Raw genomic sequence first — 14,335 nt, forward strand, 5'->3', positions numbered from 1 at the left:
GATAAGTAATTAATAATTCCGCTGGTAATCACGGTGTTAAAAATAACGTTGAAATTATAAAACGTTCTCATGCATTTTAATCCAAGCCTCTGTTTTCTATCGCACCTGTTCAAGATGTCGCATTAATGGGAAAAAGTATTATATTTATTATTGGTTAACTTTTAGAATATCAATGTTATTAAAAAGAATAAGATACTTATTATACTCTTAAAATGTTGGTCTTACTTAAAAATGCACGCATTTCGTTGTATTCAGTGTTAAAAAATGTCATATGGCTTTCATGGAAATACATTTTGAAATATTTGGCTTTCATAGCTCTCTCAGCCAAAAAGGTTCCCAACTCCTGCTCTAGTGTAAACACTTTTGATCAAATGTATTTTATATTTAGAGTGCATTAAAAAAAAATCCATCCTTCGTCATGTCTTTCACAATGATTGTGAACGATAGCTAACATTTTCCCCCAAAAATGTGCAGTTCTCCTTTAAAGCACTTGGCATCAATAGATAGTTAAACATTTTATTACATTTTATTTTATACAGAAAGCTTAAATTATATGGTGGTAAAATAAGTGTAAAAGTTAAAAAAAAAGAAGAAGATAAACTGAATTGTATTTTTTTTTTATATTACTACTGTCATTTAAATGTATGATAATTGCTATGGTTACTGTTTTACTCTGTGGTTTATTTGATACTAATTTATATCCAGTTTTGTTAAGTATATTTAAAGTGGAGTTTTGGTGGTAGAATAAATATTAATGATTTGAAATAATGAATAATCGTGTAAAGAATGGTGATTACATTATCAATCAAAATAGTTATGATTATTATTTTTGCCATTATTGTCCAGCCCTAGTGTGGGGGTTGGATTAGGGTTATGGAACTTGCTGAAATCATTAAGTGTGAGCCTGTTCCGTTGGGATAAGAGGAAGTAAAGTAAGTCGAGAAATCAGTCCTTCGGAACAGTGGTCCCCAACCACTGCTCGATTGGTACCGGGCCCCAGAATTTTTTTTTTATTAATTTAAATTTTTAATTTTTGTAATTTTTATTTTATTTTAATTGTTTTTATTAAGTAAACATAAAAAACTCAAGATACATTTACAATTATTGCACCAACCCATAAAACCTCCCTTATTCATGACAAAGAAAAAAAAAATACAAATAAATAAATAAATAAATAAATAAATCCCCCCCCAAGCGTTGACCGGTCCGCAGCTACAAAACGTTTAGGGACCACTGCTTTAGAAGTCCTCTTTTTTTTCTGTCTTTTCGTTAGCATAGTCAGATTTTTTAAATAAAGAGGATAATCCAGTACAAGCAAGCTAATTAAAACTACTTGGGATACAGGGTGCATTAGACTAATTTAAACTAACCAAGATAATGGCATTTCAATGTGTAACGCTATAAAATAAATAGCCTTGTTGGTGTGGCACATAAAACGTTTTCCCTAAAGCAAATACACGTTCCCAGTGATTCAGTATGAATTTACTTCTAATAAGGTTTTTCCAATTAAACGTCATCCATAACGATCAAAGATTCATTATCTTTAGTTGCTATCATGCCGTGTTGAAGTACAGTATATGTGTTTAGTGTTGGTCTCAAGAACACGTTTGAGATTTTTCCTTTCTTGGCTTGCTTGGGCAAGATGGATTCATTCCCAAGGCCAAATCAAATACAAAAACTGCACTGACAGCAGTACTTCACATGTGAACTGATTTGCACAGTAATGTATCAACTGTGTGGTGAGCTTGGATTTACAGAGAGCGGTTGGTCCTGCAGTGTAATTTCTGTCATCAAATAAATCACCAATGTACATACACTTCAAATATGAATTATTTAGAAAATGTTTCAAAGTAGTGCTTTAGCTGATTTTTAACAACTTAAAATACCTTTTTTTGTCATGATTTTTTTTCTTAAATGTATTTTTACTACTATAATACAGGGTTTAAACTAATCATAGTGTTGTTCATACTCCTCTTGGTTTAGGTCATTTACAAAAAAAACAGCTATATGGGGTTTATTTGGGAAAGACTAAACTGAAAAAAAAGTGTCAAAGCAAATGGTGGTCAAATATTTGTACATAGTACTGTATTTATACAGAGTTTGGATGATTGTTTTTGACTCTTGATCTATACTTGGCTTCTGTTTTATTGACAGCTATCTAGGGTATACATTGAACGATAGCCAGAAACATTTGTCCTATTTAGGAAAGGCCAGAGTGACAGGCTGTCATTGAAGATTAACTGCTAAAAGAAACCCTCTGCAGCATTTCTGTAATCTTTGAACAATATCTTTGGAGAAAAAGTTTTGCTAATCCACACAAGCAGAAAAATTAATAGACTTATTACAAATGAACGTGGAAGACCATCGCCAGCAAATAATTAGGTCTCTTCCCTGTCACTTATATAATTAACTTCTGAGTTTGTTACTTGACATCTACTGAATGGCAGTGAGCGAAGTCTGTAAGCTTTTCAAAAGAAGCTTTATTTTATTTCCCTAAATGTCTCGTAATTGTTTAGGGAAATTAGCACCGCTTTGACAGTTGGTTTCAACATGAGCTTATTTTAAAAGCTGTTGCTTAATCTTACAAAAAGTTTATGAACATTTAGTAGTATACCTCAGATATTGCCATGGTGGTATCTCACACTATCTTCAAAAGTTCCATGCAAAAGTATTGCTGAATAACTAGTATTGGATTTTGCAACAGTATGCTCTTTTCGGTGTTTAAAGATCTGACTAAAGAGATACATGTTGGAGTGAATTCATTTAATAAACGTGTAGGATTGTGAAATTGCTCTAATTTATTTAGTGACAGCTCCTACGCAGGGCAATGTCGAGATCCACAGGCCTTCTTTCTCTTCAGCATTTAAGGTCAGATTTTGCATATTTGTAGCACAAATTGCAGACCAAGAGGAAGGTCAATACATAATTGAGCTATTTTTATAAGTAAAAATAATCATTTTAAATTAACTCACAGAGATTTCAGTTAATAGGATGGATGGACAGTTAAAGAAATAGGGAGATACAAATCATAAAAACATGTGAGCTTTGTTCCTAATCGCTATAATCAGACCCTAACTCTGGATTGTTACTATATTTTGTAAAGAAGACCAAAAGCTAGCATGAAAAGTTAGAAAAAGCAGATAGTAAAGCGCTTACATGCAGTGATGGATGTAGGTTTATAGTGCCACAATTCGCGCACCTCTATTGTCACAATGATACTGTAGTATTCTTTGCCGTTCGAGTGAGTTTAACAGTGACTGCAGCAATGCTATTGCTGTGAACAGTGCCGTTTTAAAATTACAAAAATAGCTTTTACAGCAGGTAATTGGAAGAGTCAGTGGCAATTGAAGGACATTTCAAATCTAAGCAAAGCCCTTGCCTCAAAATGTACTTGGTCATTATTCCATTCTATTGAAAACTGTGAGAACAGTGGCTAAAACCCTCGTTGGAATGGATAAGCGAGGCAAAATGGAAGATTGGTTCTACAACTTACCAGGTTGTGTATTATTCATCAGGAGCTCTAAATTTGATTGTTGTGTAATTTGTCAAGTGGGACTCTCAGCTCAAAAGAAATTGGATAGATTGAGGTTGGCTGCCACTTTTACTTTTACTCCCCGGGTTGATGCCCAAGTATTTTTCCCGTATTTTGGTTTTCCTCCAGCACTATTATGTGGTACTCCCTCACTTAAAGGGGAACGACACTATTTTAGGAATTTTGCCTATGATTTACAAATCCAATGTAAAGCCAGAACACATATGTATTTCTTCTATTTACAGTATATATGCTAAGTCGTAAAATACGCCCAGTACGAAGGGGCTAACAATGCAGCTAATGGGAGTACAGTATTTCGCTCATAAAAGCCTCTAAAAAACCTTCCAAAAACTAAGCAATACTGCTGAATGATGTTTAGCGTTTGTTGTTGAAGAGAAAATCGAACGTTGTGATGCATCTGTGAAATTAACATGCGTATGCTTAACATGAGTAAAATACGAAAATATTACATGTTATTATGAATGCGCTTGTCACGACATATGTACAATACAGCCTGTATATAAAACAATGATGGAAGCTTTTGGAAGTTTTTTTAGAGTGCTTTTTGTAGGTAGAATAGAAAAACTCTCAATATTGGCTCAAATGTTAGCTGACTTGTTCTAGACAAGTAAGCATACATAAAATTTTGCCTTTTGTGAATTAATGCAAATGATAGAAAAAAATCCCCCAAAATTGCAGTTCCCCTTTAATGCTTTACCGCCATGTACATGGGATATTCACAGTATATTTACAGTCTCATTACTAAGATCTCTATGAAAAATGGACAAAACTAGCCGAAGTTGCAAAATTAACAAATTGTTTTCTTGGGGAGGAATGAGAAATATAGCAAAATGTCAATGTCAAAAGAAAGACATAGATTAAAGGACACATAATTAGACATGTACAGTATAAAACAGTAAGTTGATAAGACATGTATAGGACAAAATAGACTCAACAATTGTAAGACATCAGTCTGAAAGTCTATCAAAACTTTTGATGAGAGGGAGTCAGTAAGTAAAGCTCAGGAACGATGCACCAGTACTGCATTTGATGAATACCAACTTAAAAAAAAGATGAAAATAACTCAAATCATGTGTCGTAACACATATTTCAACTCACTGTGTAAGTGATCACTGCAAGCATCCCAATCAAGGTCAAGGAGCTGATGGAGAAAGCCAGAGCAGTTAGACCATCTGTAAGCAGAAAGACACAACATCAATTGGATATACAGTGTCTCGTATGACCTTGTTCTAAAGAGACATTAGAGGAATGCTGCCATAGACTATTTTTACAAATATATGTAGTCGCACAATCATTGCATATTTTCATTACCAGTGATTATTTTTTTTTTGTCATTTCATTATTACTTAATTACCAAAGTTACAACTCCACAAGGATGGAAAGGGCTCTGGAGAAATTGCCAAGCAGTTTTGTGAAAAAAGGTCCACTGTTGGAGGAATCATTAGAAAATGGAAGAAGCTAAACATGACGGTCAATCTCAATCGGATTGGAGCCCCATGCAAGATATCACCTCGTGGGGTCTCAATGATGCTACGAAAGGTGAGGAATCAGCCCAGGACTGCACGGCAGGACATGGTCAATGACCTGAAAATAGCCGGGACCACTGTTTCCATGGTCACTATTGGTAATATACTAAGACGTCATGGTTTGAAATCATGCATGGCACGGAAGGTTCCCCTGCTTAAACCAGCACTTGTTAGGCCCGTCTTAAGTTTGCCAATGACCATTTGGATGATCCAGAGGAGTCATGGTAGAACGTTTTGTGGACAGATGAGACCAAAATTGACCTTTTTGGTAATAATTCCACTATATGTGTTTGGAGGAAGAAGAATGATGCGTACCATCCCAACAACACCAATCCTACTGTGAAGCATGGGGGTGGTACAATCATGCTTTGGGGTGTGTTTCTGCTCATGGGACAGGACGACTGTACTGCATTAAGGAGAGGATGACTGCAGGCACGTATTGTGAGATTTTGGCCAAAAACGTCCTTCCCTCAGTCAGATCATTGAAGATGAGTCGTGGCTGGATCTTCCAACATGACATTGACCCAAAACACACAGCCAGGAAAACCAAGAAGTGGCTTCGTAAGAACCATATCAAGGTCCTGGAGTGGCCTAGCCAGTCCCCAGATCTAAATCCAATTGAAAGTCTTTGGATGGAGCTGAAAGTCTGTGTTACTCAGCGACAGCCCAGAAACCTGACTGATCTAGAGATTATCTGTGTGGAGGAGTGGGCGAAAATCCCTCCGGCAGTCTGTGCAAACCTGGTGAAGAACTACAGGAAACGTTTGACCTCTGTAATTGCAAACAAAGGCTACGCTACCAAATATTAATGTTGGTGTTCAAATACTTATTTGAGCTGTATCACACGAATAAATTGTTAAAAAAATCATACGTTGTGATTTCTGGATTTTTCTTTTCAGGTTATCTCTCATACAGTGGACATGAACCTACCGTGAACATTTCAGACCCCTCCATGATTCTTAAGTGGGAGAACTTGCAAAATAGCAGGGTGTTCAAATACTTATTTTCTTCACTGTATATATACACACACATATGAACTGGTGAAAAATTGTAGCAAACTATCCCTTTTCTGACCCTTGTCCTTGGGGTCGCGGGGTGACTGAAGCCTATTCCAGTTGCATACGTGTGAAAGGCTGTGTACACCCAGAACAAATTACCACCTATTTATAGAACCTTTGTATGTATTGTATGTACTGTATACAACATTGTTGACTGTGTTGCCATAAAATATTAACAGAAACACAGAGGGTCTCTGCCATTACTTTCAGCATAGACACAAAAGAGTGTTAAACAGCTTGATCAAGGAATATAAGTAGATTGTGTTGAGGAGTGGCACCTCTGATTGAAGCATAAAGGGGACCACCTATCAGGCAAGGGCAACAGTAGGTGTCACAGCAGCTGTCAAAGCTGAAGTCAGAAGACAGGGATTGATGAACAGACTGATAGCCTTTCTCCCCCGTCAGGATCCCACCTGTCATAGGGTTCTGTGAAAAATTCTACACAGTTGCCGCTTTAGAGATAGCCCTCGTACTCTCATTGGCAACTTCCCAGCAGAGGGGCCGCCTGTCAGCAAAAGCCTAGGTGGTTCTCTGCTTCTCTTTCTCCTTGACAGGGATATTCTTACATTGAGGGAATGAATATTAAATCGACATTCAAGGTGGAGATAATTCGCTCTGGTAATTGCATTTATCATCTTTTGAGGAAATGTCACAAGCTGAAGGACGAAAATTATACACCGGTTTCTTTTTGTAATGTATCCAAAAGTTTTAATCATATTTAAAGTTTGTCATTTTGTAGTTTGTTTTGTTTGAATTTTGCCGTTTGTCGGTGGTGGTGACACACCTCATATAGACCTGGGGCCTCAGAAATTGCGTAGTCACAAAAACTTGTTATATGCCCTTTTTATAGTAAAGTTGAAACATGTAAAGAGTGAGCCTCATGCAAACTTAATGCTTAACGTACAGTGAAGAAAAAATGTATTGGAACACCCTGCTACTTTGCAAGTTCTCCCACTTAGAAATTATGGAGGGATCTGAAATGTTCACGGTAGGTGCATGTCCACTGTATGAGAGATAACTTAAAAAGGAAAAATCCAGAAATCACAATCTATGATTTTTTAAATATTTATTCGTGGGATACAGCTGAAAATAAGTATTTGAACACCTGTCTATCAGCTAGAATTCTGACCCTCAAATACCTGTTAGTCTGCATTTAAAAGTCCTCCTCCACTCAACTGTATTATCCTGAATCAGATGCACTTGTGTGAGGTCGTTAGCTGCATAAAGACACCTGTCCAGCCCATACAATTAGTAAGACCCAAACATTCAGCATGGCTAAGAGCAAAGAGCTGTCCAAAGACACCAGAGACAAAATTGTACAACTCCACAAGGATGGAAAGAGCTACGGAGAAAAAAGGTCCACTGTTGGAGCAATCATTAGAAAATAAAGGAAGAAGCTAAACATGACGGTCAATCTCAATCGGATTGGAGCCCCATGCAAGATATCACCTCGTGGAGTCTCAATGATGCTAAGAAAGGTGAGATATCAGCCCAGGATTACACGGCAGGACTTGGTCAATGACCTGAAAAGAGCTGGGACCACTGTTTCCAAGGTCACTGTTGGTAATACACTAAGACCTCATGGTTTGAAATTATGCATGGCACGGAAGGTTCCCCTGCTTAAACCAGCACATGTTAAAGCCCGTCTTAAGTTTGTCAATGACCATTTGGATGATCCAGAGGACTCATGGGAGAAAGTTTTGTGGACAGATGAGACTAAAACTGACCTTTTTGGTCATAATTCCACTATGCGTGTTTGGAGGAAGAAGAATGATGCGTACCATCCCAAGAACACCATTCCTACTGTGAAACATGGGGGATGTAGCATCATGCTTTGGGGGTGTTTTTCTGCTCATGGGACAGAACGACTGTACTGTATTAAGGAGAGAATGACTACAGCCATGTATTGTGAGATTTTGGCCAAAAACCTCCTTCCCTCAGTCAGATCATTCAAGATGAGTCGTGGCTGGACCTTCCAACATTACAATGACCCAAAGCACACAGCCAGAAAAATCAAGAAGTGGCTTCGTAAGAACCATATCAATGATGACAGAGGTCTGTAATTTTCATCATAGGTACACTTCAACTGTGAGAGACAGAATGTGAAAAAAAAAATCCAGGAATTCACATTGTAGGAATTTTAAAGAATTTATTTGTAAATTATGGTGGAAAATAACCATTATTAAGCTCTCACTGATGGAAGGTTTTGCCTCAAAATCTCACGATACATGGCCCCATTCATTCTTTCCTTAACACGGATCAATCGTCCTGTCCCCTTAGCAGAAAACAGCCCCAAAGCATGATGTTTCTGTCCCCATGCTTCACAGTAGGTATGGTGTTCTTGGGATGCAACTCACAATTCTTCTTCCTCCAAACACGACGAGTTAAGTTTATACCAAAAAGTTCTATTTTGGTTTCATCTGACCACACGACATTCTCCCAATCCTCTGCTGTATCATCCATGTGCTCTCTGGCAAACTTCAGACGGGCCTGGACATGCAATGACTTAAGCAGGGGCACACGTCTGGCATTGCAGGATTTGATTCCCTGCCGGCGTAGTGTGTTACTGATGGTAACCTTTGTTACTTTGGTCCCAGCTCTTTGCAGGTCATTCACCAGGTCCCCCCGTGTGGTTCTGGGATTTTTGCTCACCGTTCTCATGATCATTTTGACCCCACGGGATGAGATATTGCGTGGATCCCCAGATCGGGGGAGATTATCAGTGGATAATTGCTTCCACAATTAATTTTTTCACACCAAGCTGCTTGCCTATTGTAGATTCAGTCTTCCCAGTCTGGTGCAGGTCTACAATTTTTTTCCTGGTGTCCTTCGACAGCTCTTTGGTCTTGGCCATAGTTGAATTTGGAGTCTGACTGTTTGAGGATGTGGACAGGTGTTTTTTATACAGATAACGAGTTCAAACAAGTGCCATTAATACAGGTAACAAGTGGAGAACAGAAGAGCTTCTTAAAGAAGAAGTTAGAGGTTTGTGAGAGCCAGAGATCTTCCTTGTTTGAAGTGACCAAATACTTATTTTCCCCCATAATTAACAAATAAATTATTTAAAATTCCTACAATATGAATTCCTGGATTTTTTTTCACATTCTGTCTCTCACAGTTGAAGTGTACTTATGATGAAAATTACAGACCTCAGTCATCATTTTAAGTGGGAGAACTTGCACAATCGGTGGCTGACTAAGTACTTTTTTGCCCCACTGTATACATACATACATATATATATATATAGATATATATATCTATATATATATATGCATGGCAAAAATAAATGATAAATAAATGGGTTGTACTTGTATAGCGCTTTTCTACCTTCAAGGTACTCAAAGCGCTTTGACACTACTTCCACATTTACCCATTCACACACACATTCACACACTGATGGAGGGAGCTGCCATGCCAGGCGCCAACCAGCACCCATCAGGAGCAAGGGTGAAGTGTCTTGCTCAGGACACAACGGACGTGACGAGGTTGGTTCTAGGTGGGATTTGAACCAGTGACCCTCGGGTTGCGCACGGCCACTCTTCCACTGCGCCACGCCGTCCCAAAAAAATCTGATCTGTGTCTGTGTCACTTGAGGGCAAAAAAAACAATTTAGTGTGCAGTGTAAATGGGGCCAGAATCACCCACCTCTTCTAAAGTTTTACATATTATTGCAGCGACTATCTTTTCAAAACGGCGTGCACTACTACTGAATGCCATCCATCCATTCATTTTCTACCGCTTATTCCCTTTGCGGTCGCGGGGAGTTCTGGTGCCTATCTCAGCTACAATCGGGCGGAAAGCGGGGTACACCCTGGACAAGTCACCACCTCATCGCAGGGCCAACACAGATAGACAGACAACATTCACACTCACATTCACACACTAGGGCCAATTTAATGTTGCCAATCAACCTATCCCCAGGTGCATGTTTTTTGAAGTGGGAGGATGCCGGAGTACTCGGAGGGAACCCACGCAGTCACGGGGAGGACATGCAAAAAGATCCCGAGCCCGGGATTGAACCCGGGACTACTCAGGACCTTTGTATTGTGAGGTAGATGCACTAACCCCCCTCTTCCACCGTGCTGCCTTGGTCGTGGTGGATTCTAATTGGGCCGAGTCGTTGGTGGTGGATTTTGGTTGGGCATGGTCTAAGGCACAAGGCTAATTTCAATATGATCTGCTTATTTATAATGGAGTGTTGCCTGCCACACAGACATTTGTGATCAATTCCATGTTGATTTGAGCTTAACAAAGAAAAGTGTTTGGATTGGTGAATGTACAAACTTTAATTTAAAAAAATGTTTTCTTGCTTATGCCCCTTTCTGGATTTGAATGTACGTCTATTTTTAGTTGGAAAAACAAGCAACTCTTAATGCATCATGTCCCTGGTCTATCAGAGAATAAGAAGACAGAGCAATATATTTGAAGAAAATTCTGACTTTTTTGATAGTATTTTTTAAAGTGACTGGCGGCAAATCTGAACTCTTTCTGTGGTCTTTTCGGAGACTAATGTCACATGTCGCTCTTCTTACAGGGTGATAGCCCTGCATCCTCACCAGAAAAAGATGTGGCAGAATAACATTAATTTGTATTCTAAACATGGAAGTTTAAAGACATAGAAGTTTACTCTATAATGTTTTTTTCTCACTTTTTGTTTCTGTCATTGTAAACTACACGCACATGAATCATGGCCAATTAAAAACTAGACAGTGGTCATGTAGCTCTCTCCCTACCACAGATAGATTGAAGTCTCTGTGGGAAACACTGAACTCTATGTAATATTTTAGGGACGAGATAATCTATATGTTCCGAACTCCTGTTTTTGATTCAATGTTGTATCGGGCGGGCAACATAACCTATGCTGGGGAAATAGTCCTTGCATTGTTACTTTGATTTAGATTGCAAACAAATTGAGACCAAGTCAACGGGACCTCTGCTGGTGTAAGCCTGAAATAAATTTCAGAAATTTAAGACAGGAGAATTCAACCATCATTGTTCTACACAAGTGACCAATTCTTAATATTCAATCAATCAAGTATTTTCGGAACACTTTTATGTGTAACATTTTGCATTTTCTTTTAGTTTAAAAATGATATGTAAAGTCATTTTAAACATGGGTTCGATGTATTTTAAACCAAAAAAACCTGTAGACAGGGTTGTAGATAGAATGCCATCAACCAATTCTGCCCACATTTAGGCAATAAGAAAAAGTACAACCATTGTGCAATCAAAAAGAAAACATATCTCTGTTGTGAAACTGAATGATAACAAGAGTTTTCAGGTAAATAAGTATGGATGTGTGAAGATCGAGAGCATATGAATACATTGGACCATTGTGCTGTTTGATGCAAGTTGAGAGGTATCTCTCTTGCAAAGCAAGATGCTTGGGGATAACACATGTATATTTGAGAAGGTACATGCTTTACTTTGTAAGAATGTACCATTGGTCCATTCAGAAAAATTATTATTAGGAACTAATTAGAAGGGATACATCAGTTATACCTACAGACATGGAGTAAGAACATACTGAACTGCTCCAAGTATCACCATGAATTAAGAATAGATAGATAGATAGATAGATAGTTAGTACTTTATTGATTCCTTCAGGAGAGTTCCTTCAGGAAAATAAAAATTCCAGCAGCAGTGTACAGAGTTGAGTTGAATAGAAAACTAAATAAATAAATTAATTAAAAATATCAAAGTTAACGCGATAACACGTGAACGATAAATTTAAATAACGACATTAATTTTTTTTTAACGGGCGATTAACGCGAACACTTCCTTTTTGATACTCGGGCCATAGCGTAGCGGGGGGAACTTGGCTGCAGCTCACTTGCTTCTTAGGGAAATATCAGGTTCAAAGCGATGGCAAGTTGTTCTCCAGACAAGAAAGGACTATTTTTCGCTGTGACAAGAGGCGACATCCCTCCAGCAAACGCCTGCTGCGCGTTTTTCAGAGGTGGGTGGTGCTTCCGTGTTCAGATCACGATGAAAGTGCAATGATAACATAACATTTAGATTGTTACTGTGACTGCTTTACCAGGTAAGATGACGTAAAAGCTCAACAGAAATGAAAGACGGTCGGCAGGATGTAGCAAAGAGACTATTATTTGAGTCGATCAAACGTGTTAAGACATTTTCTCAAAACGATCACATACTTTTCCGGCTTCAAAATAAAAGCGCTATGCCATACATCCGGTTTACATACATTTAGGGTTTTGAATGGGGTTTTAATGATTAAAAATAATTTATTATAATACCATATATTGTCATCTGCGATATAGTGATGAATTTTGAGTTAACTATGAACATTGCAATTAATCGGGATAAAATATTTTAATCGTTTGACTGCCGTAGTATAAATACCGTATTTTTCGGAATACAAGCCGCACCTGCCGAAAATGCATAATAAAGAAGAAAAAAACAAATATAAGTCGCACTGGAGTATAAGTCGCATTTTTGGGGGAAATTTATTTGATAAAACCCAACACCAAGAATAGACATTTGAAAGGCAATCTAAAATAAATAAAGAATAGTGAACAACAGGCTGAATAAGTGTACGTTATATGATGCATAAATAACCAACTGAGAAGGTGCCTGGTATGTTAACATAACGTATTATGGCAAGAGTCATTCAAATAACTATAACATATACAACATGCTATACGTCAGTGGTCTGGAACCTTTTTGGCTGAGAGAGCCAAGAAAGTCAAATATTTTAAAATGTATTTCTGTAAGAGCCATATAATATTTTTTTTAACACTGGACACAACTAAACGCGTGCATTTTTAAGTAAGACCAACAGTTCTACAGTATAATAAGTATCTTATTCTTTGGAATAACATTGTTATTCTGATGCTAACTGTGGAGGGGACGTGGCCTGCGGGCCTGCAGCGAAGCAGGGTGTGCCAGGACCGGCCTCGAAATCAGCGACAGGTGCGTATATGGCTCATCTGGGCCTTGTTATCTAATCACCTGTCGCTCTGTTATAAGCAGCAGCCAGGAGGAGAGACGGGGTTGAAACTGGAGCCAGAGCGCGAGCGAGAACGAAAGAGAAAAAGACAATTGCTGGAAAACAACTGAGAGAATTATTGAAAAATAAAACAATATTGTAACCCTGAAACAGGCTCTCATGTCGGTGCTTGGTGGTCTGAAGAACCCCCAGGAGGGCAAGTCCCACAGTAACCAATAATAAATAAATTACTTCTTACCATTAACGCAACTTCTTGAACATAAAAAAGCATGAGAATGCTTTATATTTTGAATGTTATTTTTAACAAGTGAAATTATTCATTACTTATCGTGTCAAGCGATGTCAGCTCAGATTTATTCGAGAGCCAGATGCAGTCATCAAAAGAGCCACAGGTTCCCTACCCCTGCTATACGTTTACCAAACAATCTGTCACTCCTAATCGCTAAATCCGATAAAATCTTATACGTCTAGTCTCTTACATGAATGAATTAAATATTATTTGATATTTTACGGTAACGTGTTAATAATTTCACACATAAGCCGCTCCTGAGTACAAGTCGCAACCCCCGGCCAAACTATGAAAAAAACTGCGACTTATAGTCTGAAAAATACAGTACATAAGGTTGCCATAACGTGTGTGTAATAAGGACACTATAAAACATCTAATGTTTAAGTCATTAAGTTAGTGACCTTAGTGACCTGTCATAGTAAAGCAGTCAACTGCATTATGAGGCAAATGTTGCTTTCCATAATACAATTAGCCTCCCTTCTGGAGAATTAGAACAGGGATGACCCTCACATTTTCAACATGGCAGCCTGGAAATGTTCCCCTGTGACAAGGGAGGAAGGTTGGGAAGCATGCGAGCGGGTCGGTCCACTGTTGTGAAAAGAGGCAGATGGTTAAACTTCCTCTTTGATCCACACATGGCAAAGGTCCAGGGGACTCCGAGGAGTCCATATTTGGCGTTTTTTTCCACATTAGCATCTATAGAAGCATATTAAGCAGTTCTTATCTCAACAAGTAAGGACACCTGAGGACAGTGAGATTAGTTAATTTTGAATTGCATTCTATTCTTTTGCCATTTTAGATCTCGTCTTAAGAGCTTAAGTACTGTCTTTGATGACCCATGACAAACAGATGGCCCCAATTAAAATCTTGATATTCGGACAAATACGATATACAAATATTTATAATTGCTTTGCTAATATGCTACATGTATTGATA

General features: G+C 38.1%; 1 protein-coding gene across 1 annotated transcript in view; it reads right to left on the minus strand.

The window, feature by feature from the left end:
* Positions 1 to 14,335, minus strand: part of lmbrd1 (LMBR1 domain containing 1) — a 111,477-nt gene that overhangs the window by 53,908 nt on the left and 43,234 nt on the right. The window contains exon 7 of the mRNA XM_061910393.1: positions 4,652 to 4,725. Within this exon, the coding sequence (XP_061766377.1) occupies positions 4,652 to 4,725 (74 nt within the window). The remainder of the gene's footprint in view (positions 1 to 4,651; positions 4,726 to 14,335) is intronic.

Source organism: Nerophis ophidion, linkage group LG09 (assembly GCF_033978795.1).
Source record: "Nerophis ophidion isolate RoL-2023_Sa linkage group LG09, RoL_Noph_v1.0, whole genome shotgun sequence".
Taxonomy (NCBI): domain Eukaryota; kingdom Metazoa; phylum Chordata; class Actinopteri; order Syngnathiformes; family Syngnathidae; genus Nerophis; species Nerophis ophidion.